We start from the raw sequence: 27,924 nt of genomic DNA on the forward strand, positions 1-27,924 counted from the left end.
TCTCTCTCTGTGCGTGAGCGAGTGGAAAAGAGACTCCTGGGCATATCTCTAAACGGCGAGCTGTAGAGAGGGATCTATAGACATGTTCACCGCTCCTCCCCAGTCCACAGACCACAGCGGCGACGTTAGGGTCCTTAAGTAAACTTCACATTGGCGGTTTGTACTCAGTGTGCTATGCTTCGTCTCAAGCCGTTCTTTACTATCCCAGCGGAAAGCCTGTGCACATGTGTTTAATGTCTGCTGAAAGACAGCACGGTACCCAGCACCATGGTGAACAAAGAGGACCTGGAAGAAAGCGTGAAGAAGCTGTTAGTTCGGCTCAAAAATCTGGAAGAAGGAAAACAGCTGGGCACCATGGTCCAGATCGTGCAAGATCTGCTCTTCCTCGCGCACACAGACGACTGCGGTAAGACCGACCACTGGGCTATGACTACTGTGAAAGCAGTGATTTCTATTTATAGGCCTGGGCATGTTTGTACTTCTATGTGTTGTATTGGAATGCATATTTTATTCTGTTGGAATTATTTTCCCTCCCTGTCTGGACCCATGTGTACACTGAGCTATAATTGAACGAGCTTTTGCCTCTTTGTGGAGATATTTTTGGAGATTAAAGCCCCTCTCTCCCTCCTGTTGTTCAGCAGCGGAGCTTTTTCAAGACAAAAATGTCCATGAGCCATTGATGCTTGTGCTGTCAACTTACAACAACAGCAAAGTACAGCAGGTATATATACATTCTCTCTCTAGTGTCATTGTAGTCCATATTCATGTTCATAAAATAAAAGTTTACAAATCACGTATGCTGTTTTTGAGCTACTGTCTTGTCACCATCACCTCAGGTTGGATGGTCCCTGCTGTGTCGACTGATGGAAATCTGTCCTGCCACTCTGGACAAGCTGGTCAAACCACTAGGAGCTGGACAAGGATGGGATGTTATAGGGGTGCACCAGTAAGTGTGAGACTATTCTTTACAGGGTAGTATAATGTCTGCCATCAAAATTATTGGAATCATGCCATACAAAATTAGCTTTTTTTGTATGTGAATTCTCATTTTCCACTGAGAAAATATTCAATTTTTTTTTATATACAACAAAACCTCAGTATAATCTAAAGGTTGAATACTGATGAGAGGTTCAGTGCTAAACCCAGCAATCTTTTGGAAAGATCTTACCAACCGGACCACTTACTAACCACACAACTAAGGACAGGGAAAGTGTACAATGAAAAGTGAAACTAGCCTCTCCCGACCTCACCTGTGTAGTGGCCTTTCACTTTTTTGAATCAGATAAAAAAAAATGCTTAAGCACATGATTCAGTCGTAAACAGAGTCATTCAGGGTAGTTTGATGTGAAATGGTTTATGGTAGAGGAACTTAACTACTTTGATTGCTTTACAGTCATGGTGATAGGATACAGGTGTGTCAATGTCTATCACTCAAATTTAGTAATTTGTTTTACTTCCCAAAATATTTAGTGAATTTATGCAGTTCCTGATTTTGTATAATTAGTGTTGATATTTATTCATCAGAGAAAAACTTTTCTTTGCCAGCGTTTTGCCTCACAGTGCCCTTCACAAACCTTCTCTGCCATTGAATAGGTTTCTGATTTGATTCTGTATATAATATTGTATAAATAATGTAGAAATAATAGGAATGTTTGTGAAAGCATGTTTGATTGTGTGCTAATGTGTGTGCGCATGTGCAAATTTAGGCAAATTCTGAAGGTGCTGACCAAGCATCATGAAGACTGTAAAGTGATAATGGTAGGACTGCGAGCTCTAGCCTTGCTGCTGAAGTCAAGTAAGTCTGTTCTTCCCAGCATCTTTTACTCAACATTCCTATTACACAGCCACAGCAGTTTTCACAACAGGGCTCAGAATTTCAGGTAACAAAATGGTGTCATGAATGAATACATTTTCTAATCTCCAAGTTTCCAAGCCTATATGTCTGTAGTTTTATTCAGTTCGTAGATATTTAACCCCATGAACTCTATTTGCAACTGTTTATTGGCCCCAGAGAAAGATATTGGTGTTGCTGTTCAGGTGTGGGAGGCTGTGCAGCATGAACTTCATTCTCTCTGAGTCATGCTGCAACTAGTTTACTGTACCACTGCCATACTTTAATCAGGTTTAGCTGCTTGTCAGCTACAGCAAACACAGAGCCTCCATTAACATTTACAGTTTATCAGTGTTTCTTTGTATGATATGGTTTTAATGTACAACATGTATTTAATGTCTGTTAAATATGACAAACACGATATTTTCATTGTGGCACCTCAGCAGATGGCAGAAAAGATTTAATGCTGATGAGAGCCAAGTTTGGCTAAAAGGTCAATGCTGTCATTGACTAATCACCTGTTTCTTGAATTCAGATGATTATTTTTAAATTAGCTGTGAGTGTTTACCATATTTTAAGAAAATATAATGCTAAGGCTTGTTATTTTACATGAAATTATTGTTGCTGCTCTGTCCACTCATTTGTTTACCATTTAGCATTCAAACTGCTTTTATTTTAAATCAAACCTTTTACCTAATTTAAGCCACTTTTATGGCAGTTAAGCCACTTTCTATACAGTGTATCTGATTAAACTGTTTTGTAGAAAAATCCACTACATTCATTCATTATCTGTAAACACTTATCCAGTTCAGGGTCGCGGTGGGTCCAGAGCCTACCTGGAATCATTGGGCGCAAAGAATACACCCTGGAGGAGGCGCCAGTCCAGACACACAGATACACACTCACACCTACGGACACTTCTGAGTCGCCAGTCCACCTACCAACGTGTGTTTTTGGACTGTTGGAGGAAACCGGAGCACCCGGAGGAAACCCACGCGGACACGGGGTGAACACACCAAGTCACCCGGAGTGGGAATCGAACCTACAACCTCCAGGCCCCTCGAGCTGTGTGACTGCGACACTACCTGCTGCGCCACAGTGCCCCCCAAAATCCACTACATTTAGGTATAGTTCAGTTCTGAATATGGTGGCACGGTGTCGCTGTCACACAACTCCAAGGACCTGGGGTTGTGTGTTCGAGTCCGCCTTCGGGTGACTATCTGTGAAGGATTTGTTGTGTTCTCCCTGTGCCTGTGTGGGATTTGGTTTCCTCCCACAGTCCAAAAAAACACATTGGCTATTCTAATGTGTTCATAGGTGTGAGTGAGTGTGTGAGTGCATGTCACCCTGTAATGGACAGGCTCTCCCTCCAGTGTGTGTTCCATGACCTTCACCCAGTGATTTCATGTAGGCGCTGAGAAGTGGTTACAGACAATAAATGAATGAATCGATTCTGATGTCAACATTCTAGAGAGTTAAGCACTGTAAAGAAAATAATTTCTTTACAGTGCTGGTAATAGTATTCTTTTACAGAGATGCTAAGGGGAACTAGGGATTATAAACACAAATATATCCATTTTATTTAATCTGTTTTAATATTTTTTTAATGAGTTTTATTATGTTGATTAATGAGACTAGTAAAAGATTTTTTAAGATTTTAAATCTTATAAGATCCAGCATGTAAACTTTCAAGCTGAATATTTTTGTTTTGACAGTCTGTTTTTGGGCAAATTTTTTTTCTCAAAGCCAATATAAACAAGGTCTGAGGCATTTTTGTGATAACTCCTGTGACAAAGTTATAAAGGCTTTTGATGTTGGGTTCCTTTCAGTACTAATGTGAACTATTCTAACAGGGAAAACTTAGCATCAACTCTAAATTATTTTGTTTAGATTTTAATAATAGTTGAGTTAAACAGAAGATTTTTTAAAACTGGGTGAAATTCTAATAATATAGTAAAAGTAACAATAATATTCTGTGGAGCGGTATCATAGAATAACAATTTTGTTCATCAAAGTAGATTTTCAGAGGATGGTTCTTTAAAATTCGTTAAAACTGAAATGCATTCAATTGAAAAACCTGAAGCTTATTTATGGCATCGCAGTAAATCACGTTTTCTGGTATATTTTATTTTCTGGGAGCATTAATATGTAAAATCACCTTGGATGTTAATGATGGGATAAACAGGGAGACCTAATAAAACCTGTATATATAGCCAGAGCAGCCTTAGGAAACCTAAGTGGTCCAACACTTTGAATGTTGTAATATGGTGTTTTTTGTTTGTTCGTCTCTGTTAGGTGAGCTGCTGATGCTTCTTCTGGAGGATGAGATGGATGTGTTTGACCTGGTTGTAGAGGCCATGAAGAAGTTTCCTCACAGTGAGGAGGTGCAGCTTCAAGGATGCTCGGCTCTCCACCTGCTGTTGGATAGAGGTTAGAGAGAAGACAACCCTCTACATGACACACCCTTTCCATCCATCCCCATTAATGGAAATTATGTTTATGCCTTGAGAAATATGGCCAGCCACATAGACAGGTGCCAGTGTCATTTACATGTTTTCCAGTCAGCGTTATAAGAATCTGTATATGTTGTAAAGCTAATTGTTTTAAGTCTGGATAAAATAATTATCTTAATATTAACAATAATAATTATCTTTATTTTTATAGCACTTTTCAGAAATTCTGTATTGAATATGAAATAGGGAAGAATAGTGTAATTGCAATTAAAGTCATGATTTAGAACGGAAAAAAATTTAAATAGAAAAATGAAAGGGTAAACAATGTAGTGCAATGAAAGAAAAATATATGGTTAAAATGATTAAAAATTATTATAAAAAAAAACAGATAATCATAAAACATAAATGCATTAGAACACTCCTAGCACCTCAGACATGCTTTTGTATGGATGCTTACAATTAAAAGATGATTAAATTAAAGATGAAATGAATGATTATATTCCAGTCTGGATTAAGTGAGGAAGAGCACCTCTTAGATGTTAATCAGCTATTGGGTCTTCAGATATTTTAAAGAATATGTTGCTTTTAAATGTTTAGAGTAGCATATGTAAAAGAACACAATAAATAGGCAGATTTGTCCTGTGAAACTCCTGAAATGTATATATTGTAATAAGAAAAATGTCAGTGACTTACTTAAAATGGGAAGTGATAACCATTAAGAGGCACTGGTTTGCATAAGCAGCTGTATTTCCTGGTTATTTTTGTGTTTCTGCTGTATTTATTATGTGCATGTTCTTATGTTTTCTTTAGTTCCGGAGGACCACCTGGTGGAGTTTATTGAGAGAAAGGATCATGGGGTGGTTCTGAGTGCGCTCAGCAGGTTTAAGGACAGTGAGAATGTGGTGTTGCCTGCACTGCAGGTCCTCATTCCATTGGTCGAGCCTGGTAAGTCATATTGTCCTTCCTCTATTTTCTCATCTGTAGTTTTTTTTAGTGCTTGTTCCTTCTCATTGTCTGTTTTCATGACAAATTTAATGATAAATTGAAAGTAGCATTTTACTCTATAATTTAGTAAATGAGTTTGTAGAATTAGGGTTGAAAGAGACCAAGGCAATACAAGTGTAATATCTATTCAGTTAATTTGGCTCCAGCTCAAACGTCTTTATCCAATTACATAAAACACTTACATTCCTATGTAACCACATTAAATGATTAGACGAGGAAATTCAATCAAAATGAAATGCCTTATTTTGTTTTTATCTGGATTTTAGAAAGCAATGTTGAGATCTTGATGTCCAAGACTGAAAAATGCTACAGCTTGGTGTGTCAGGCAGTGGAGGCATGCGCACAGTCAGAGGCTGTACAGGTGGTGGGATGTTGTCTGCTGAAAAAACTGACCTCAGGTTGGTAAACAAAGGCCAGTGCAATAGGGAAATTAAATCAAACATTAATACTGGTTAAGTAACCAATGACCATGCCTTAAAATACATTGTCACTTTGCTGGTAAAGAAAAGGAGAACTGATGTAACTATTAACTGCTTACGATATAATGTTAAATAATATTCACACCATGCGTCTTTCCACATGTATGGTTAAAATAATATATTAATGCACTGTTATGCATGTGACATTCGTCTCTGCTGATTTGTAAATTTATTTAAAAATTATGAAATTACAGTATTTCACTGTTTTCTACAGGCTTTTAATTGTTAGTGTTTAATTAAAAAAATACTGTGCCATTTTATTGCTAGAGCTGTTTTACAGCTGACTTTGACTGTAGCTTCTGTTGCAGAAAGTTACTTCAATATCCTGGTGCTGAATGGTGTGCACAGAGTGGTTATGAATTCTTGTCTCTGCTACCCTGAGAATGCAAGAATCCAGGCTGCTGCCCTTTCCTGTCTTGCTGAACTTAGTGAGTCTTGGAGTTTGGACAACTATGGTTGTTTTGGTGAAACTAGTTTGATGAATGCTTGAATTAGTGCTATTACCTTTGACAGATTTGATTAGCAAAGCTTTTAATCCATGTTTATTCTGTGCAGGTTAGATCTATAATAAAATGCTCATCATTCAAATATACACTATTTAAACATGTAAAACTAGTATTTAAAACTGAATTACACTGAAGAATGGCCATGGTATCTCTGATCTATCAGCAAAGACAATCATGGAGAACAAATACCTTGAAAGAGAAAGCAGCGAAGAAGATGATGTGAAGATGAAAGAAAATGAAGCAGATAATACAACTGAGGAAAGCCTGGTTTGGAGAGAGGCGTGTTGCACAGCTTTGGAAAGACATACTGAAGATCCGGAAGTGCAGGTGGGCACTTTTTATTGCAATATTCAAAGGATTATTCTTTGTTTAAAGCATCCATTTAATATAAGTTTTAATTTTAAACTGCTTTTATTATGTTGTTTAATCAGGAAGCTGCATGTCGAGCCCTAAACAGCTTGCTGCTCTATGGGAGTGCGAGCAGTCATATATATATGGAGCCAGAGGGAAGGTCTGCTTTCAGTATAAGATCAGTATAATTCAGAAAGTGTTAAAAATAAAAAAGGAATAATTTAATTATTGATTAACTAGTGTCTTATTGTCTTGTTCCTTTCTCAGACCTCCTATACATATTCAGATAATGGCTGTGATGCTCTCAAACTCCTCTAGTGTTGGGGTTTTTCAAGCTGCTACATCCACACTGGGGACACTCATTCGACGGCACAGTGAGTTAGAGTCATTTTATCCTAGCCAATATGTCTTAATATGTGTTAGGACGCAATAAGTTCTTGCAATATGTACTTAATTGTTTATCTGGTTCATCATCATATTCAAATACATATTAGAGATTAGACCAGATGATGCATTAAAAAGTGCAGACGTGTACTTATTTTCAATTAGAAAACTCACAGAACCTGACCAGGTTTGACCACGGGTGCCCGAACTTTCCATGTTAGTGTGTGTGAGAGAAGTACTGCACCGTCTCAGCAGTTATAGGGTTGTCTGCATATATGGAGAAGACTCCATATTTCAGTTCCAATTTAAATATAAAGTGTGTGTATGTTTTCAGGTAAAATGAGGTCTCTCCTGCTTTCCCATGGAATCCACTACAACATTGTGGAGCTGATGAAGAGAAATGCTAAATCGAGTGAAATCTGTGAAAGTGCCTGCAGGCTTTTACACACACTATTCCAGAGAGGGTAGGGATGATCCATTATCTTTCTATGTATCCACGTTTTTTTTAATTTATTCATTTATTTGTTTATTTTTTAATTAATTTCCTCTATAAAAAATGTCTCTGTACATTGTCTGCCTCTCCCTCTTTCTCTGCTGACAGGAGAGTTAATCTAGACGAAGGGACTATGGCTATGGGCCGCATCCTGATAGCCATGAAGGATCATAACTTTGAGCCTGAGGTTCAGCTGGAGGGTCTGAGAGCTAGCCTGGTGCTTCTCAGTCCAGGTAAGAGCTCTGATCAGTGCCCTTAAGGTGAACACACATATTTCAGTAAGCCAGTTTTTCTGTGAGTAATCTTAAATATTTTTCTGTACCTGTGCAGACCTTAGTTTGAGAGAGCATGGCATGTCTGTGGCAGATCCAGATGCATTAGATGTGTCTCTGAGGGTGCTGAAGAATCAGTGTGTGGTAGAGGAAGCTCACACAGTTTACCTTGAAGCTTTGAACAGGGTAAGAACTGACAACGTTGTTAAAATTACACATCACAGTTCATTAATTTTTTTTCCCATTTTGACCATAAGGCTGTGATTTGATGTCATATGCTGAAACGTTATTATAAAACAATCTATATATATATATATATATATATATATATATATATATATATATATATATATATATATATATATATATATATATATATATATATATATATATATATATATATATATATATATATATATATATATATAGGCAGCTGTGGCTTTGGGGTCAGCCATGGCTTTTTGGGGGCAGCCGTGGCCTTGAGGTTAGAAAAGCAAGCTTGAGGCCTGAGGGTCACCGGTTCAACTCCCAGGACAGGCAGGGAAAATTTATTCATGGCTGAAGTGCCCTTGAGCAAGGCACCTAACCCCCAAACGGCACCCCGGACACCGAGGTGGTCACAGCCCCCTGCTTCAGTTGTGTGTGGCCCCTAGTGTTTGGAAAGAATTGCTCACTAGTGTGTATTTGTGTGTTGACTACCACAGATGGGTCAAATGCAGAGAAGCAATTCCCCTAAGGGGATCAATAAAGGTGTTTCTTCCTCTTAAAGACAGAGCAGTTTTTATGAAATCTGATTATAGTTCTGCCTTTATTATTAGTTATTAAAATTAATATATGTAAAGTCAAAATTAGTGTACATTATGTACAAGTGCTGCATGCTTTTTCTATAAAGGAATGTGTATTGGAATGCAGTGTAATGTTATTTTATCTTAAATTGCAAATATGTTGAGTGAATTAATTTTATGTTTCAAAACATTAATACATATAAGGTATTTTGAAGATTTCTTTATGTATTGTGACATTTTTTTTTTGCAATATCACCCATCCCTTTGTATGTATCTATGCTCATATTTCAGTTCATCAGCAATGAGGAGATTCAAGAGTGTGGGCTTTGGGTCCTCTCTGTGCTGGCTGACTGTACTGGAGCTGTTGACCTTATGTGTCAACAGGGGGCGATAGATACAGTTCTGCATACACTACAGATGTTTCCTGGTAAACGAGGTGAGTGCCAGGCAATACTAGGCAAATTTGGTTAGATCTGACCTTTTAAGCTGGTTTTACTGTAGAGTACCAGGATGTGAAACAGCAGTAAACTGAGAACTTATTAAAGTCACATTTGCATATAACACAATGCTTAGGTTAAAAAAATATTATCAGTCATCTAAGCTTATTTATGGTGTCTGAAGGTCATCATAATCTTGAAACTATTTAAGATTATCTAACAACTCAGAACACTTCGAAGAATGCAACAGTGCTAAATGTGGGCTATACTGCAAACTGAAAAAAAAAAAACTTAAAGGGAAATTGTGCAAATTGTATTTTTTATTTTGACCAAATCTCTTGCTACATGGACAGAACAAATCCTGTTAATTTATCTGCAGAAATTCACTACTGGGCTCTGAGTCTCCTGTTTCACTTGATCTCTAAGAAGAAGCTCTCGCGCATGATTGTGCCTGTGTTAGCCTCTGTTCTGGTCGCGTCTGTAAGGCAACACAAGGAAGACTCAGCAATGCTATTAAAAGTGGGTTACTGTAACATTAAAAATAATATTCCAAAAGGAGCATTTATGTTTGTGTCACTAGAAGTGTGCTTGATAAGCTAGATATTTGTGTTTTTGGCCGTCAGGGATTTCAGGTAATATGGAAGCTGATGGACACATGTTCAGGTGCAGCTGCCGAGCTGGAGAATGAGGGATTTGAGAAAGAGATTTTCCAACAGCTGAGAGAGAGCAGTCCTGATAGGAGAAATAATCCAGTACGTGTGAATCTGAGTGTCTTTTGAATATGAAAATGAGTCATAGAAATGTGAGAGTTATCACAGTGTTGTGCATATGTAGCATTTAGGTGCCATCTTTTATTGTTCTTAAATATCAGACAAAATAATTCCTATGTCTTGTGTGTGTGTATTTTTCAGCTCCAGAAGCTGAGCTGCTTGTGCCTGTCTAAGATGGTGATGGACAGTGAGATCTGTTACCGGCTACTGGAGAGGGCATGCGAGGAGGGGGATGTGGTCATGGCTGAGTGTCTTATCCAGCTGGGTGCTGATGTTAATAAGAAGACTAAGACTGAGTCTTTGATATACCAGGTGATTGTACACTGAACTGTCTGTTTGTTTGTAGTTTATGATTTTAATCAGAGCAAGGTCTGAGACTTGGAGCTGCATGACAGTGACACTGACTGTTGCTCCAACATGCTGCCACCTTTAGTTAATTTTTGCCTTTATTCAAAAGTGGACCATCTGCCTCAAGCATTCTCAGCTTGTTTTATGGTGTAGTAGCACTGACAAAAATCTGGATTTTGTTTTTTTTATTTGTAATTCTATGGCAGGTATGTGAGCATGGAGGACCACTGGCTCTGGTGGAGGTGCTGGTTAGTGCTGGTGTTCATGAGCAGCAGTTACGTGGGGCTCTGGGTGTATGTGTGAGGAGAGGAGACGGTCCTGCGGTTATTCTCCTCCTGGCCCGGCTAGGTCTGGACCCAGCCAACAATGCTCTGTGCTTGGGAGGCTTTAGGCTTGGACATCTAGAGGCATCATGGCTCTGTGCACTTCTCTCAGAGAATTGTGTACCCACTACTGCTCAAAAAAAGAATAGTGAGTGTATTTTAACAAATGAAGTTTCAATGCCCAAACAAATGCCTTTACTTCTAGTTTATCAAATGCCTAAAAAATAACACTATAATATAACAACAATAATAAAAACAAATATGTGTATGCAGGTAAAGGCCTGTGGCTGGCAAGGCAGATACTGGCCCTACAGAGGAAAAGGTGTCAGGTTGGGGTTTCTGGTCTAAAGGGAGATGTGAACACTTCCGGTTATTTTTCTGATGAGGAAAGTGATGATTCCTCACACATCTTTCTAGACAGCAGTGTAGTCTTTACATTTGAAGACCTGGAAAGTGATGGTAAGTTGTTTTCTCTTCAGAAAAACTGTGAATTCTGTAATTTAACCATAACCACAATTTTAAAATGTAATGCTGATTGTCACACTCTCAGCTTTCAATGTTTCTTTTTGTTAGGAAGCGATGGCCCTGCACAAAGGTTGAGACTAACAATTAACAGTGATTCATCAGAGGAGTTGAGGGGTCGGTCCAAAGCGAGGCAGCAAGGAAGACAAAGGCGTGCCATTTCTGAGGTGAGTCGAATGTCCGACTGCTTAAACAGTCAGGCATAATTCTGACTTATAAAATGTTAATTGATTGTATTTTCATGTCTCTCCATAGGGGTGCCAAGCTGAGACTGATCTGAACGAATCCTTGCAAAAGAGACTCAACAGAAATGGCCAGTTCCACAGAGGTACAGTCCTGTCTATTTCCTTTACTCAAACATGTAGCGATTGCCATGTTTTATAGCACTACTGTCAATGACTGTCTCTTTTTCTTTTTAATCTTTAGCACTGTTGTTTTCTGAGACTTCCTCTCCCAGTGGTCCACTGTGTGGTGTGGAAAGAGATGGTGTGAGTTTGCTAGATCTATCAGGGAATGAGCTGAACACTCTGTCATTTCTGACGAATGATCGTGAAGTCCAGCTGCAGCTTCAGCAGCTCCTGCGACTTGATCTCAGCAGCAACAACTTATTAGAGTTTCCCAACACTCTCTGTGAGGTATAAGCCTCAGGTTTCTAGAGCCATCACTTTAGTATTTCCCATAGAATTGAAACAAACCTGGGTAGAATAGTTTGTGGGGTTGGTTTATTTGAAATAAATCATAACTGATAGTTGGTGGTGAATCTGAAATTTGGATTTATGTTTCAGAGTTTGCAAAGCCTCACTCGACTGGATCTCCAAGGGAACCAGCTTGGCTCACTTCCTCCTGAACTCCTGAGCCTGCCTTCACTTAGCGTGCTCAATGTATCACGGAACCGCATTGGCCCGGTGCTCCTTTTGGAACCACGTGCGCACTGTCCAAATCTCCGCCAGCTTAACCTTTCCTTTAACCATATCAGTAACTTTCCTTTCCAGCTGGGCCAAGTCATGGACAACCTTGAAGAGCTTTCATTGGAGGGGTATGTTGGAAAATGCTTCCCATCCTGTTCTAATTTCTTTTACTGGGTTGATACACATCAGCATTAATCAGAGATCAAAATGTGATTTTCTATTTAGAGCCATTTTTGCAATTACAGTTGTAAACAGTGTGTTTTTATTTTTATCTTGTCACTTGTAGGAATGAAATTCTTGAACTCTCCCTCCCTCTCACTCTGGCTGAAATTAAGATTCTTGATGTCTCTAAGAATGAAGTAACCACGATCTCTGATGACTTCTTGACAGAATGCTTAAAGCTGGAAACATTCAGTGCCTCTGGCAATAAACTCAGTATGCGCTTTGATTATAAAATATGTCAGTAATGTTGAAATATTGAGTAATGTTGAGTAATAGAAATATCTTTCTACAGGTACTTTGTCACACTTGCCTTGCAGGATAACAACATTGAAATTATCTCAGAACAATTTCAAACATGTTCCTGAGGAGGTTGTCAGTTTACCAAAGTAAGTGGTTTGTCAAATATTCACATATCATAGAAATTAACATCATTTTCCTAGGGGCCCAAATTCTATAGATAATTGTGTAGCTGAAATTAATTTAAGGCGACCCAAAATTCTTTAGTTTAGAATTGAATTGTAACATTTATAACCCTCTTCTTAATGTGTTTTGTTGTAAAATGGTTATAGGTTATGTTTACATGTATTATTTTTTTTTAACAATGTTTTAAGGACCGTAACGTTCAGATGCACCAGTTTAGCAGGTGTTGTCGTATAGTTTAATAGAAGGTGCTACAGTGACACAACTGAATCTAGAGGGTACCATTACCAAAAAGACTTGAGTGTTATTGACCAGCCAATATTTGATACATACATTTATAATTTTGATCTGTTAAACTCGTTCATAAATTTTGCTTTTTTTTTTTTTTTTTTGGTCAGTTTGCGGTCAGTGGATATGAAGAGCAATAGTATCACTGTCCTGCCGAGTCCGGCTGAGTGGGCCAGTGCCAATCTGAGAGAGCTGATGTTCAGTCAGAACAACATCACTGAGCTGGACCTTAGAGAACCTGTCTATAAATGGGCCAGACTGGAAAAGTTGCATTTAAGTAACAACAAACTAATTGCGGTAGGGCATGGCTTGTATTTTTATGGACTTTAAAGCAAATATGAAGTCATAATTGAATCAATAATCTAGTTCTAACATGCTGTGCATATATTTGCAGTTACACAACATGATCTAAATGGTCTTAGACTCTGTACGGTCTCACTGTGCTTTGCATCTGTTGTTAGCTTCCACCACAGATTGGGCTACTGGAGGAGCTGACCTCTCTGGACGTGAGTGGAAATACAGGCCTGCGCTCTTTCCCTGATGAGATGGGAAAGCTGGTGCGGCTATGGGATCTGCCGCTGGATGGACTTCAGCTTCAGCTTGATCTTAAACACATTGGCAACAAGACCAAAGACATTGTCAGGTCAGTGTTACTTTCCCAATCTATTTCGCTCACAGGGAGTGAGGTTGTGTGCTGCGGTTATGGTATTAAAGGCACACACATCAGATGAGTCTCTTGTGCAGGGAACTTGAGCTTATATATGTGGATCACAAGAAGGAATGGTTCCCTGTAGGATTGGTTGTGCTGATTAAAAAACCTGTGAACTCCAAACTGTAATTACCTTTTTGACTGACTGTCTATTTTAAGATTTAGGTTTCTCAGCAACTATGTTTATATATCTGTTTTATAGTATATCATATTTCCACATTATATCATTTCCAGCATTCTGGAATAATAACTTTCTGGACATTCAAAATTGTATTTTTATCAGTGCGTGCCAGCTTCCTAATCATTTATGCAAGCTATGAAATAACATATTTTAAGAAGCACTAGCATCTTTCAATGTGTATATATATTTTTTCAAAAACCAAATGGGTTATTTTGGAAAGCGGCATTTCATGGATTTTTGTTTGTTTTATGTGCAATGTTAGAATATTTTTATAGAATTAAAAAAATAAAATAAAATAAAATAAATATTGAATGACTGTCAGATTTATTTGGTTTATTTTCCCAGTCTTTAAATTTCATATATTTCTAAATGTGGTTGTAAGTCTAGGAACTTGAGCTCAAGTTTGTTTTCTTGGCTTTTTATATGTTCAGGTACTTTCAACAACGTCTGAAGAAGGCTGTTCCATATTTTCGCATGAAGCTCATAGTGGTGGGGAGGGCAGGCAGTGGGAAGACTACATTGATCCTTCAGTTAATGAAACTCAAGCGTTCTCAGCATTTAGATGGCCTCAGTGTCAGAGACTGGACCATCCGAGACCGGAACAAGAAAACTATGATCCTGAACGTCTGGGACTTGCCGGGTGGGTTTTCCCAAGTGTAATAACCTCACTGCCATTTCTACAAATTAAAATGTCCTAACCTCCTTCTGTGTGACTGTGCAGGTAGGGAGGAGTATAGCGACTCTCACCCTCACTTCATGAGCTCCAGAGCCATATACTTGGTGTTGTATGACCTGAGTAAAGGAGTTTGTGAGCTGGATGCTGTCAAACCTTGGCTATTCAATATCAAAGTGAGTTCTAACGCTGCATTGTAAGGATTTGGCAGGCACAAATTATGTATTAAATTACTACCTTCTTAAAGGAACACTTGGAAAGATTTGGATTTTGGAACTCAGTGTGCAGTTTCTGCAGTGCTGAGCTCAGTGGCTCTTTACTCCCTTTTACAGCTCAGTGGAACATCACAGTGATTGTGAAGCTGTAAATTTAAAATAAAAATATAAATTTTTATTACTGCTTAGGCTTTTTTCTCTGTGTTTTCTCTACTCCCTTCCACTTGTCTGCTCCATTCAGGTTGCAGAACAATCTGTAGATTTCATCTTTCTGTTCCATTTCTTAGTAAGACAAAAAAAAAAAAAAAAAAAAAGAGAGAGAGAGATATGCAGATAAATGCACTGCCAGCATTTTTTTTTCTATCACTTTAAATTTATGATAGCTGTTAAACAAATGGACCAATACATGGTGACTACAGCATGCATTTGATGGAAATGCTTCATGTGACATTGCATGTCCTGTGATGTAACTACTACACATGATGCTGAAAGGATATATTTTACAACCACATTACATAACAAAACATAAATGAGTTTTTGTTAGTTTTAGCTAGAAGGCCACTTAGAAATCTCAGATGTTTTTTGTAGATAAAATGTTGAGGATTACCTGACTGTCAACATCTTCCAACATGTACATGTGCTATTAAAACTCTTTTTTTATAGCTTCCTTTTTCTCCCATAGGCTTTAGCCCCTGTCGCTCCAGTGATTTTAGTTGGCACTCATCTGGACATGTGTGAAGATCACCTGGTACAAGATTGTGTGCAGAAACTCCGTGAGGATCTGCAACCCCGTGCAGGCTTTCCATCAATTAAAGAGAACCACTTGCTCTGTGCTTGTGAGGAGTCAGACTCCATCAGTAAATTGCGCAAGGCCATTGCCAGGGAAGCAGTTAATTTTAAGGTGAGCCACAGGTCTGGATTCCTTGACTTAGTGTAGTTCTTTTTATGTGTATGTTTCTTTTTATGTGTCTTTTCATTTGTTCTTCCTTGTGCAGGTGCAAGGGCAGCCAGTGATGGGGCAGTTGGTTCCTGACTCTTATGTGGAGCTGGAGCAAAGGATTCGGCGGGAGCGGAGTCATGTGCCTGCTGAGTTTCCTGTGCTCAGACACCAGCGCCTCCTGAAGCTCATTCAGGAGAGCAAGCTACAGCTGGAGGAAGGAGAGCTTCCTCATGCTGTCCACTTCCTCAGTGAGACCGGTGAGACGTCTTCTTTTAGCATCTTTCAGAACTTTCAGAATAAGCCTTCTTTTATTAACTGTTTATGAGGAGAGTACATCATCCATATGTTTCATTCTTTCTGTGGCATCCTCACTTTCAGTGCGTAAAAACTAATTTATTCAATTGTTCAGTAAAAATGGTAATTAAATGTAAACTATTGTTTTCTGGAGGTGTTTCTGAGATTAGTTTATGCTAATTAATTTGCAATGGAAACTCAAGGGAATAAAGTAGAAAGTGGAGTTCAAAAATGTATATAGTGGGAAAATATATGGAATTATGAATTTTTATAAAATGTATATTTTCTGCTTTATCTGACACTGAAACAGGAATACCTTTTATTTCATACCCACTTTGATTCAAAACTAAATAAATGAAGTATAGGCTTTGACTTTTTCTCAGCACTGTAGTACAGGAACTTCTCTGAGTCAGTGTTTCACTCTCCTTATCTGTGCATATGTAATATCCCAGGTGTGCTTCTGCATTTTGATGACCCTTCACTCCTTCTCAGCGACTTGTATTTCATTGACCCTCAATGGTTGTGCAGTGTTATCTCACAGGTTACACACAAACACACACATTGTCAAAATACACATATACACATATATTACATATCATATACACATAGATTTGCACACCAGTGATTATGTTTTTTTTTTTTTTTTTGGCTTTAGGCTCTCAATCTGCAGAACTCAGATGTGTGTGAGAACCCCACAGGAGTGGTACTTCACTCAGTGTTGGAAAAATTTCTCTCAGGGACCCACTACTTTCCTAAAGATCAGTTCACCCAATATTTTAAACTGCTGGAGAAATTTCAGATTGCCATGCCATTTAGCGAAGAACAGTTTCTGGTGCCCAGCAGGTACTTGCTTTATACTGATCTATTCGTTCCACTTGTTTTTTAAGAAGAAAAAAATAATGGATAAAAGTGTTTTTAGGATTTCATTTGATGGGCATTCCTGCATATGTTTTATCAAAGTAAATGCCATTTCTAACTTAGATTTTCATCATTATTTTTAGTCACTTTGTGTCGGATTGTATTCACCCAGTGACACAAGATCCATTACTTTAATCCATTATGAATCTACAATATCTGTAGAAATGTTTTTTCTTTAATTAATATTTATTTTTTAATCACTAATTGGTGTGTATGCTGATTATCATATTGTTACCTGTCAATGCAATTCTAATGTGTACATAAGGACAATGGCATTTCACTCTGGGCTATCCACCCCTGGAGTGTATCAGTCATTTGAAAAAAAAAAAAAATTACACAGATACTTGAACCTGCCAGATCTTTTATTATTTACATTACTATGAATCAAACTCATATCACATCAATTTTTCTGTGCAGCTTGCCTGTTCACAAACCAAAGATTGACCTTCCTCACTGTGAGAATTCTGAAATGATTGTGAGGGTCTATGAGATGCCTTATTTCCCTATGGGTTACTGGTCCAGACAGATTAACCGGCTTCTGGAGGTGTCCCCCTTTATGCTGAGTGGCAGAGGTAAGACAAGGGCTGCATTCCCTAACATGATGTTATTTTTGTCATTTAGCAATTTCCTTTCTAGCTTACATGTTTGGAGGCCTCTAATGCAGGAGTTTAATGTTGTACTTAAGATTTTATTAATTTGGTTTCAGAGATACCTTTGAGGCCAAAGCAAATCTACTGGAAGAGAGGGGTGTACTTACAGTGGTCTGTTGAGGCATACTGCCTTGTGGAAGAGTATCCCGTGCAAAACAACCCTTCCAGTTTTGTTAAAATCACTGTGCCGTGTTCCCGCAAAGGTAAGTTAGTGATATTAATGTTTATGACCTGACAGTACAATTTCATAGCATTCCCAGCATTTCATAGCATTCTTTTATACATTTTTTTTTATAAAATAAGTAATCTGATGCCTCCTTTGATGCCTTGGTTTGTTTTACTTCGAAACACCCGTTTGAATTCTGTGGGTCATGTTGTGTTTTTGTAGACCATTACTTTCCAATTTCTGAACTCCTGGAAGAACACAGTTGGAACAAAGGATACTGATGCACCAGGCAAAATATTAGATATTGAGTACTATTTTTACATTTGAATAGACTGAAGGAATCATTTTCCTAAAAACTGAAAAAATACATTATTTGTCCAAATGTATGGCAGAGACAGGCTCATCCAGTGTTTCTTCTGAAAACAAAGGTTTTTTTTTTCTTTCAATACTGTAGTGAGTCTCCACTTTTCTAAAAAAAAAAATCTGTTGGAACATTGCTATGAGGATTTGCTTGCATTCAGCAACAAGCTTAAATGAAATCGGGTGCTGATATTGGACCATTCTGAATCGCAAGCACTACTTCAGCTCATTCCAAAAGTATGGGTCCCATTTATCCATTGCTCCATAGCCTAAATATGGAGAGCAGGAAAGGTGTGCATAGTTGAATACAAACAGCAATCATGGTGTACTGAATGTATCTGAATAACTACATAAAGGGATCTACATACCTTTGAACAAAATGTATGTCTTTAAATGTGAAATGTCTAAGACTAAAAATTCCCAGTCTTTGATCTACTCTTTGAGAAATTTGTGTGATGTACTGCGAAGGATAATTTTGATTACAAAAGAAATGTCTTTTGCCTTTTTAGGTCATGTGTTAATAGGCCAGGTGGTTGATCATATTGACTCTCTGCTGGAAGAGTGGTTCCCTGACCTCCTCACCACTGATATCCACGGTGATGGGGAGATGCTGCTGAAGAAGTGGGCCATGTACAGTTTCAGTGACACCCAGGAGCAGAGCAAGATGCTGTTGGAGGATCTACTCAAAAAAATAGATAAGGGTTAGTTTTACCACTGTTTCCTCTCCTCTGATGTCTGTTCTAAGTGACTGACAGAAACAGACATTTATGCAAAAAATCCTTTTTTGGTTGTTGTTTTTTTCTTAGATGGTCTGCTGGTGAACCCTGAGGACCCTCACAGTACATTACACATCTCCCAGATCTGCCCTGATCTGATCCTGATTGACCAGCCAGTCAGTACCATGTTGGACTCAGAAGAGCTGGACATGGATATTTCCAAAGAATACCTACTTGGTGTGTAGATTCCTTGGTGTATAATGTCACTATAAACATATCAGTAGGAATTTCATATAATTTACAACAGCCTTTAGTGCAGATTGAACAATGAAATTCACTGACACTGACAACTTTTCCCCAAATAATTTCAAAAACATATTGTCCATCTATGATATGTGATAGATGAGTGAAACTGTAATCTCTGCAGACCTGTGGCCCCGAAAGAACCATTTTGACATGTTTTTGTAGGCGGTGGAGGATTTGGTTCAGTGTACAGAGCGATATATAAAAATGAAGATGTTGCCATCAAGATTTTCAACAAACATGCATCAGAGCTCTATGTTCACAGACTAGTCAGACAGGTAAGAATTGTTTGTCCAGGTTCACATTCATATTTAGTCTGTGATAGAGGGCTGTATAGGAAGTGCTGATGATGAGTTCCAGAAATATATATGTGTTGCAGATCATGTGATTGGCAGGTCAATTTTTTAGTGTTAGTCACTGTTCATTTTTCAACAACAGTAAAATTAGAGGTTAAATGAGAAAAAACACCCTAATGGGCTAAATAAAGGCAGTCACGGCCTTATTGTTGAGAAAATGGTTTGAGTCCCATGACTGGCATGAAAATTTGGGGCTGTGGAAGTGAATAATTATCAGCTGAGTTACCCTTAATCAAGACATCTAATCCTCAACTGCTCCTTGGGGGATGGAGATGGCTAACCATGGTTCTGGGTATATAAACACAGCTCTGTGTGTTTGTATGTGTGTGTGTGTGTGTGTGTGTGTGTGTTCACAGATGGGTTACATGAGGAAGACACATGACAAATAAATACATATTAAAATTAGCATTAACATTAACTATATAGTTTAAACCATCCTGGAATGTTCTAGTGCCAATGAGTGCTGGCATCACAACAAAGGAGAAAAAACTATGGGGTCTTTTTCCTTAATCCTTAGATGGTACTTTTCTGTTGCAAGTTTGGCAACATTAAATTTGTGCACCATTCTATACACTGTATGTTATATTTTGACAAATCTAAAAAGAAAATGGGTCTAAAGATATAGGCCCAAAAATATTTGAAGTGTCCCCAACAGAGGCAGGTTTTTTAATGAACTATGTACATGTCAAATGCACTGCTGTCAGCATAATCCAAAAGGGTTGTGAGCAGTTAAAATTGTAGGAGCTATTTAAGTTGATCTTCCTGACCCCTACAGCTGCTAGGATATTTCGTTCTGGTTTTGCAGGAGTTGGCGGTTCTGGGAAGACTGCACCACCCTAGTCTAGTGGCTCTGTTGGCTGCAGGAAGTTCTCCTCATGTGCTGGTGATGGAGCTGGCGCCATGTGGCTCCCTTGACTCTTTATTTGAACATGAGCACAGCAGCCTGAACCGCAAACTGCAGCACAGGATAGCACTGCAGGTGGCAGATGGCCTCAGGTACACACACAGCACACACATGTCTACAGAAACAGACTCACTACCACTGTTGGAAATAATTGTATGGTCACTTTGTCATGTCTCGATTGTGTTTCATTTTTTCTTTCTAATTAGTTACTTGCACTCCTCTATGATAATATATCGGGACCTGAAGCCTCATAATGTGCTGCTGTTTACGCTGAAGGCTGACTCTGAGATCATAGCAAAGATCACTGACTATGGCATCGCTCAGTACTGTTGCAGTATGGGAGTCAAGAGCTCAGAAGGCACACCAGGTAGCACTTCAAACAGAAAATAACAACTGCTGTGTTTGACATCTTTCTGGCCTTCAGCCATCATATACAGTGCTACATATACAGAAACCAGGAGAGATTCAGTAAGGACTGTGACTACAGTGACATTTTGAAATTGTGATCAAAATTGCACTGTACAAATAAAATTTAACAGCAACATATATATATATATCTCAAATAATACAGGCTCCACTGATCCTTACCAGACACTTATCCTTACCACATCAAATTTATGGCAGCTTCTAAGTAAGACATGAATGATTGAATTATGTTTTAAATTTGTCAGTGTGGCTCATTTTTTAACTGTGTTTTGCAGGTTTTCGAGCTCCTGAGGTTGCCCGTGGTAATGTGATCTATAATGTTCAGGCAGACGTTTATTCATTTGGTCTATTAATGTATGATCTTTTTACCTGCGGAGAGAGGATCTCGGATGGTGTGAAGTTCCCCAGTGAGTTTGATGAGATTGCTGTGCAGGGAAAGTTACCAGGTAATGTAAATATATAAAACATTTTCACTGGTGAACACAAATCTTTATCCTTGTGTGATGATTATGACAGTTGTGTATTGATATTTGCATTCTTACTGAAAATGTAGTTGTCTTTGTTATTGGGTTGTTAGATCCGGTAGAGTACTACCATTGTACCCCATGGCCAGGCTTTCAGAGCCTGATGAAGGACTGTCTGAAGGAGAACCCACAGGACAGACCCACATCTGCACAGGTAAACCACTGCACATCTGCTGCCTCCACCAGCAAAAATGTTGTCTTTTAAGTGCGTTTCATGTTTATGCTTGTCTTTTTTTGTCCCACTGCAGGTGTTTGATTGTCTGAACTCAAGTGAAATGTTGGGTCTGATTTGGGAGCTGACACTGCATGGACTTTCCTGTGAGTGTTTCACTGTCTCCTGCTCTGGTGGAGGAATGGCAGGAAGTGTGTACGGAGGAGCAAAGTCTAGAGTCTGGATGGGAGGGGGCAGTAGCAGCCAGAAACTTGGCTTTGTTACATATGTTGATATAGAGACTGATAAAAACTTCAGACAGGTAATAAACTTTAGGAATTCATTCATTCATTGTCTGTAACCACTTGTCCAGTTCAGGGTTGCGAAGGGTTTGGAGCCTACCCAGAACACATCCTGGATGGCGCCTGTCCTTTGCAGGGCAACACTTACTCTCACATTCACTCACACACTCATACCTATGGACAGTTTCGAGTCGCCAATCCACCTACTAATGTGTGTTTTTGCATTGTGGGAGGAAATTGGAGCACCCGGAGGAAGCCCATGTGGGCACAGGGCAACACACCAAACTCCTCACAGACAGTCACCCAGAGTGGGACTTGATCCCACAACCCCAGGTCCCTGGAGCTGTGTGACAATGACCGTACCTGCTGCACCACGGTGACGCCCTAACTTTAGGAATCCTCTTGTTAAACAATATATACAAGCCTTCACTTCAGCAGCAAGATGATTCTTCCTACTTATTTTCACTACATTTATTTGATTGGTCCACTGATTCTATTGTATTTATATATAAAAAATGTAATGTACCTTAAAGCTACTGTATAGGATTTCATTCCAATAGGGAGGGGTGTGTTTGTTTTTCTGCTGATATTCAGATATCAACTTTGTTTTCCAAAATCATACATCACCTTTAATATAACCAGATTTCACGCAGAATAATTTTGCCATTTATCATGCAATATTTATATTCCAATGGACTCATTGTTGACACAGTATAATCTCCACAGAAAAGTATTGCCAATAAAATGAATGATCTAGAACTACACAAGCCCAAGCTCAATAGCAAGTGTTAGCTGGTGGAATATAAAGCCATTTGGATTTGGCTAGATTGGAATGGAACTGTGTTCTCTAGTGATGGCGAACCATCCTGTACCTTGGATTTGGAGTGGAATTTCTAATCCAGAATGTCAGTACAGGACGCCCCTGTGTCAAAGTTGCAGTAACAAGTGTAAAGCCTCTACCAAAGAGTAAAGGCTGTTTCTAAAGGGAAACAAACTTGAAATTGTTATCATTTGTCTTCGAAGAAACATTTGTTGCACTGATGGGTCCATACTTTTTGACATGTACTGTTTATAATATACTTGTTTCAAGATATGTTTGGTCATGACTATATCTGTCATTTGTGTTTCACAGGAGGTGGACAGTAGCCCTGTTCTATGCCTGGTCACTGTCAGATTGCCTGACGTGTGCAATGATTGGTTGGTTGCAGGGACACAGCTGGGATCATTGGTTGTTATTGATACAAGAAACAGTTCGGTTTTGCACCGCTTGCGGTGTGTAAAAGATGCAGTGACCTCATTGTTTTTCCACACCCCATCTCAGCGCAGGTAAATTACTATGTATAATTTTAGACTGTGTTATTTATTACTGATTTTACTGATATTACTGATATTACTGATATTAGGCTGCATAAGACGAAATAATGTTATTTTATATGTTTTCCTTTTATTAGCTGTTTAAAAAATCACTTATTAGTGGGAACAGCAGATGGAACTCTTGTCATTTATGAAGATTCAGTCATAAAGGTATTGCTCCTCTGAATTTTCTTTAACCTTACTTTGTACTCCATCTTTTTTTTTTTTTTTTTTTTTATGCTTTGCATGCTGTAATAAATATGAGTCATAACTTTGCATTAAAGCCCAGTATAAGATTAGGTGTATTACAGCAGTTGATTCACTCAGGCTATAATTATGACATATTTCTGGACCTTTCTGTCCTAGTGTGCAGACGGCACTCCAGTGAAAGTCTTGCAGGTTGGGAATATAAACACACCTCTGATATGTCTGGGTCTGTCAAGCCACTTTCTGGACCGCAGCACGGTTTGGGCTGGTTGTGGCACCAAGGTTTTTTCGCTTACTGTTGAGTATAACATCTCTAAGAGTATTGACACCCGGCCTACAAAGCTCTATAAGTAAGTAGTCATGTTGTTTCCTTCTTTGGAAGAAAGAAGCATGCATTTCTTAGACTAGTGGGTTGAGAATTATAATGATAATAATTTAGGGAAATAAAGGCCATTAATATTATGTATTATTTTTGTTGAACATTTATTAAAAAGGCAGCAGCAGTCAGCGAGCAGTGAGGCTTGTATATCTCGACTGGTTGTGGAGAAGCACATCTATCTGTGTAAAAATGGAGGGCACACTATAGAAGTGTGGGACAAGAAGAGTGGGAGGATGGTTAACTTCATTGATTGTGTGCAGTTACTGAGGTGACAGTGCATGTACATTCGCACATACACTACCACCTAGAGCCATATTAATTAAAAACATTAATAATAGCTTTTATTGTTTTCAATAATAACTTATACAGTCTAGAATTAAATACAGTACGATATATAATGCTTTAGATATTACGATAGACAAAATTATCTTAAAACATATAATTTGTTACAACATAAGGTATGTTGCATTAGAAGTTGCATTACTGAGTAAAAAAAGAAGGACTGAGTGTCCATCTGCTGCTGTTCGTGTTTGCTTATCTGTCAGTGTTTAGTATATTTGCAGTATATAATATCTTTGTGCATGTATATTATCTGTTGTCAACCTTATGAAAGCATCACCTTCGCATGTGAATCCACCTTTTTATCACTTGACAAATACCTCATAAATTCTCATTCATGTTTTGTTATCAAGTCAGTAAGCTATACCTTCCCATAACACAGGGCTAGGCAAGGAAAAGAAATCCCAAATTTTATTTTTGATGCCATTTTTTGATACCTTTTAACACATTTGACACCAATCTAATTCCATAAAGTAACACAGACATTTGCATGGTATGTGCTCACTGTAATTCAGAGTCATGTGGGACCCAAAACAGTTCCCTGTGTAAAAATGTATACATCATAAACTGGTGAGCAATTTGTTAATTTAATATTAAAAGATTAAAAGAGAACTTTATTGATTGTTATTTATAATCAGCCCTAAGATTGCAAAATAAAAACTAAATCTTATTGCCTCATACAGCAAAATATTATTATTTATTCACTACTAAAAATTGTGTGATCTGTCAGACCTACCTCCAGCAGGAAGGCCAAACTGAGTGGTGATATGCCCAGGATGATGGAGTCATGCTGGGCCCGTGTGAAGACTCTTGTGGTGCAACAAAACGGTACACTGTGGATTGGCACCAGAGCTGGATATATCTTACTGGTGGATCTGTCTTCCCATCAGCTGCTACAGACCATCAACCCAGACTGTCGCTCAGTGCGCAGTATGGCCTCAGTGCTGATAGGTACTGGCTCTCCTCAATCTCACAACATGATATTATAATTTGTATTCCATTTAACATATAATTTTTAATTGACAGATTGCAGAATTAGACCGTCTTGTTGATACAGATATGTGAATATAAACATTATGCATTCCATCACTTACTGTTTAATGGAAGCTGTAAACATTACATTTGCATGAAGGTTAACATGTGGGAAAAATCCCACCTGGGGTAAGATAGCCCTCTCATAGTTAATCTCTTGATTAAATCTAATCAATACATATAGACAGAACATGCATTAGCTAACTATTTCTAAAACTGGCTCTGGATTACCACATTACCAGGATTTATTTTCCTTTAAACTGTTTAAATTAATTTAGTTTTTAGATGATAATAAATAAATAAAATAAAATGCATAAATACAATTAAATCATATTACAATTTGAAGAATTGAAATGATTTGGGGCGGCACGGTGGTGCAGCAGGTAGTGTCGCAGTCACACTGCTCCAGGGACCTGGAGGTTGTGGGTTCAATTTCCGCTCCGGGTGACTGTCTGTGAGGACTTGGTGTGTTCTCCCCGTGTCCGCGTGGGTTTCCTCCGGGTTTCCTCCCACAGTCCAAAAACACACGTTGCAGGTGGACTGGAGACTCAAAAGTGACCGTAGGTGTGAGTATGTGAGTGAATGTGTGTGTGTCTGTGTTGCCCTGTGAAGGACTGGCGCCCCCCTGCCTTGTGCCCAATGATTCCAGGTAGGCTCTGGACCCACCGCGACCCTGAATTGGATAAGCGGTTACAGATAATGAATGAATAAAATTATTTGACATACCAGTTATACGTTGTGAAACCTGGTGTCAGTTTAATAAAAGGAGACATGTTACCCAAAGTAAACACAAAATTGACTCAGTTGATTTCAGTTTATTCCTTGGGATTCTAGGTTCATAAATCCTCATTATACTGTACATGCTGAACTCATGAGCCGATAAGGTTAAAGAATGATCCAGTTTGCTTGTGTAGTAGCTGTTTGCATTCTCATCATCTGATTTTCCTCATCTCTTTGTTATGCTGCAAATTGTTTTTGCCTTTTTTTAACCGTTTTACCCTGATTTTATAAGTCTAACATGCAAAGGCATAAGAAAATATTTAACAATTATTTACTCTTCCAGAAACAAAAAGTCGGAAAAGTGTCATTCTGGTGTTGGCTAGGCGCCTTCATATGCCTCAAAACCAAATCAAAACTCTGCTAGGTAAAAACATTTCATACTGGCTTGTTATGTTACAGTATTGGAGTTCCTTTGTGTGAAGTAATGTCTGATCTGGCTTTTTATTTCATGTTTGTTTGTGTGTCAGATGAGGACTCTGTGCTGATGATGTGGAGCAGTTCTTTATCGCAGGAAATGAAGGAACTGAATGCACATTGTGAGCTGAGGAAGCAGATCACAACCAAAATCAGAGAACAGGCCCATGACAAAATTTTCTCTGTACCTTCACATTGTTTCCCTACTCAAGGCCAGCACGACATTCGGCCAAACACTCTGCTGTCCACTTCTTTCTGAATTTCACTGCCGTTTCATTTTGATATGAAAAAGGGACCTGTGTGAACACACTACAGTAATATTGCATACTTAAGGGAAATGTTTTTAGCTTGTAATTGTACCTATTGTATATTGGATTTATTTGGTCTTTAGCTTGAAACATTGTTACTGTGTCATATTCTTCTTTCAATATTTGAACTGTTTTGTAGTAGGAGACAAATTATTTTGTATTTCAGAATGGTTATTACCTTCAGTGCATTTTAAACTATCACCTCATTCACATTATTTGGTCAGCTTTCTGTCTAAAAATGGTAGTTTACTTGAAATTTAACTAAATATGTTTTCTACACTAGGAACCAGTACATGGTGCAGCTGAAATGACCCTAGTCTCAGTAAGGTTCCCGTTGATGATAACCAAATATTAAATGGTTGTAAATGTACATAACCAACCACGAACTAGTGCAAGGCATGGAACTTTAAATTATTCTGGGCGCTGCACTATTTATGCAGCTTATATCCCTCCATCCTAATAAGGCTCCAAGTTCTGATTTGAGCCTTGGCAATTCAAAAGAAGGTAATTTTTATGATTTCTTTTCATATGTTGTGTTGGTGTTTTAAAAAAAAACACCTTGTTACACTACATGAATTCTGAATGTTTTTAAACATTGAGCCAACAGGATCTCCATCCTTTCCTTGATGTATTATTACATATGTCATAAAAGCTGTCTATTTACTGTCCACCCTGTTAGACACACCCACCTTGTTGGTCCACCTTGTAGATGTAGAGACAGTAGCTCATCTATTGCTGCAGTTTATGTTAGTTGTCCTCTAGTCCTCCAGCAGTAGACGCTGGACAATTCGTAATGGATATTTTGGTTGGTGGACTATTCTCAGTCCAGCAGTGACACTGAGAAGTTTAAAATGTCTAGCAGTACTTATTTGTCTGATCCATTCATACTAGCACAACATCAGTGTCACTGCACCAATGAGAATGGTTCACCAGCCAAATCATACCTGCTCAATGATGGTATGTTGGGGTCCTGACAACTGAAGAACAGAGTAAAATTGCATGATGTAGGCCGAGCAATAGACAGACTACAGTCTATAATTGTAGATTCGCAAAGTGCTCCTGTATGGTCAGTGGCGCTGGAGAATGGACAGAGTGTAGAAACCAGGAGGTAGTCATAATCTTATTGCTGATGAATGTATATTCTAAAATATATTTTCTGTATATTTACAAAGGGATGACAATCATGAATTGTAATGACGTTAAATGTATATGCTACAACTACCTGTTAAGGAACTGGAAATTAGTCAAAGAAAGAGAATCCAGCACTTTTCACAGTTTTATCTATTTTTGGAAAATGACTGTGCATTTTATCTTTTTTCTTTCCAAAGCTAAACTGTTGTGTGTATTGATATTTAAAACGAATTGATCTGTACTTGCTGTGTGTCACATGTTGCCATTTTATTGTATTAAAGAAATATGGTGGTGTTTTATGTAGTGTAATATGGATTTATACCAGCTTTCTTTGATTTTATTTAAATCTTAGTAATTTTATTTTACCATAAAATATTAATTTCTTGGGATATTTCT

At 38.3% G+C, this 27,924-nt stretch overlaps 1 protein-coding gene across 2 annotated transcripts; it reads left to right on the plus strand.

Annotated features, from left to right (window-relative positions):
• The first annotated feature begins 14 nt into the window (after positions 1-14).
• Positions 15-27,814, plus strand: lrrk2 (leucine-rich repeat kinase 2). Of its 2 annotated transcripts, none has more exons than XM_066667134.1 (51): positions 15-406; positions 642-721; positions 837-946; positions 1,707-1,795; positions 4,127-4,261; positions 5,095-5,229; positions 5,556-5,687; positions 6,077-6,196; positions 6,438-6,601; positions 6,706-6,785; positions 6,893-6,999; positions 7,344-7,473; positions 7,611-7,735; positions 7,833-7,960; positions 8,851-8,995; positions 9,376-9,515; positions 9,620-9,748; positions 9,908-10,078; positions 10,321-10,585; positions 10,711-10,896; positions 11,011-11,126; positions 11,215-11,287; positions 11,386-11,594; positions 11,745-11,995; positions 12,154-12,302; positions 12,382-12,475; positions 12,908-13,094; positions 13,259-13,440; positions 14,119-14,327; positions 14,409-14,536; positions 15,258-15,476; positions 15,571-15,772; positions 16,262-16,350; positions 16,465-16,652; positions 17,145-17,299; positions 17,434-17,580; positions 18,413-18,604; positions 18,710-18,856; positions 19,088-19,200; positions 20,084-20,274; positions 20,389-20,549; positions 20,884-21,054; positions 21,186-21,286; positions 21,381-21,605; positions 22,718-22,911; positions 23,037-23,109; positions 23,305-23,495; positions 23,640-23,792; positions 24,594-24,814; positions 25,959-26,039; positions 26,143-27,814. In XM_066667134.1, the coding sequence occupies exons 1-51, from the start codon at positions 268-270 to the stop codon at positions 26,346-26,348; spliced, it is 7,728 nt and encodes a 2,575-aa protein (XP_066523231.1). In that variant the 5' UTR covers positions 15-267; the 3' UTR covers positions 26,349-27,814. The 2 variants fall into 2 exon arrangements, with proteins under 2 accessions (XP_066523231.1, XP_066523230.1); XM_066667133.1 differs by having other exon boundaries at positions 16-406; positions 639-721.
• Positions 27,815-27,924: the final 110 nt, after the last annotated feature.

Source organism: Hoplias malabaricus, chromosome 4 (genome assembly GCF_029633855.1).
Source record: "Hoplias malabaricus isolate fHopMal1 chromosome 4, fHopMal1.hap1, whole genome shotgun sequence".
Classification (NCBI taxonomy): domain Eukaryota; kingdom Metazoa; phylum Chordata; class Actinopteri; order Characiformes; family Erythrinidae; genus Hoplias; species Hoplias malabaricus.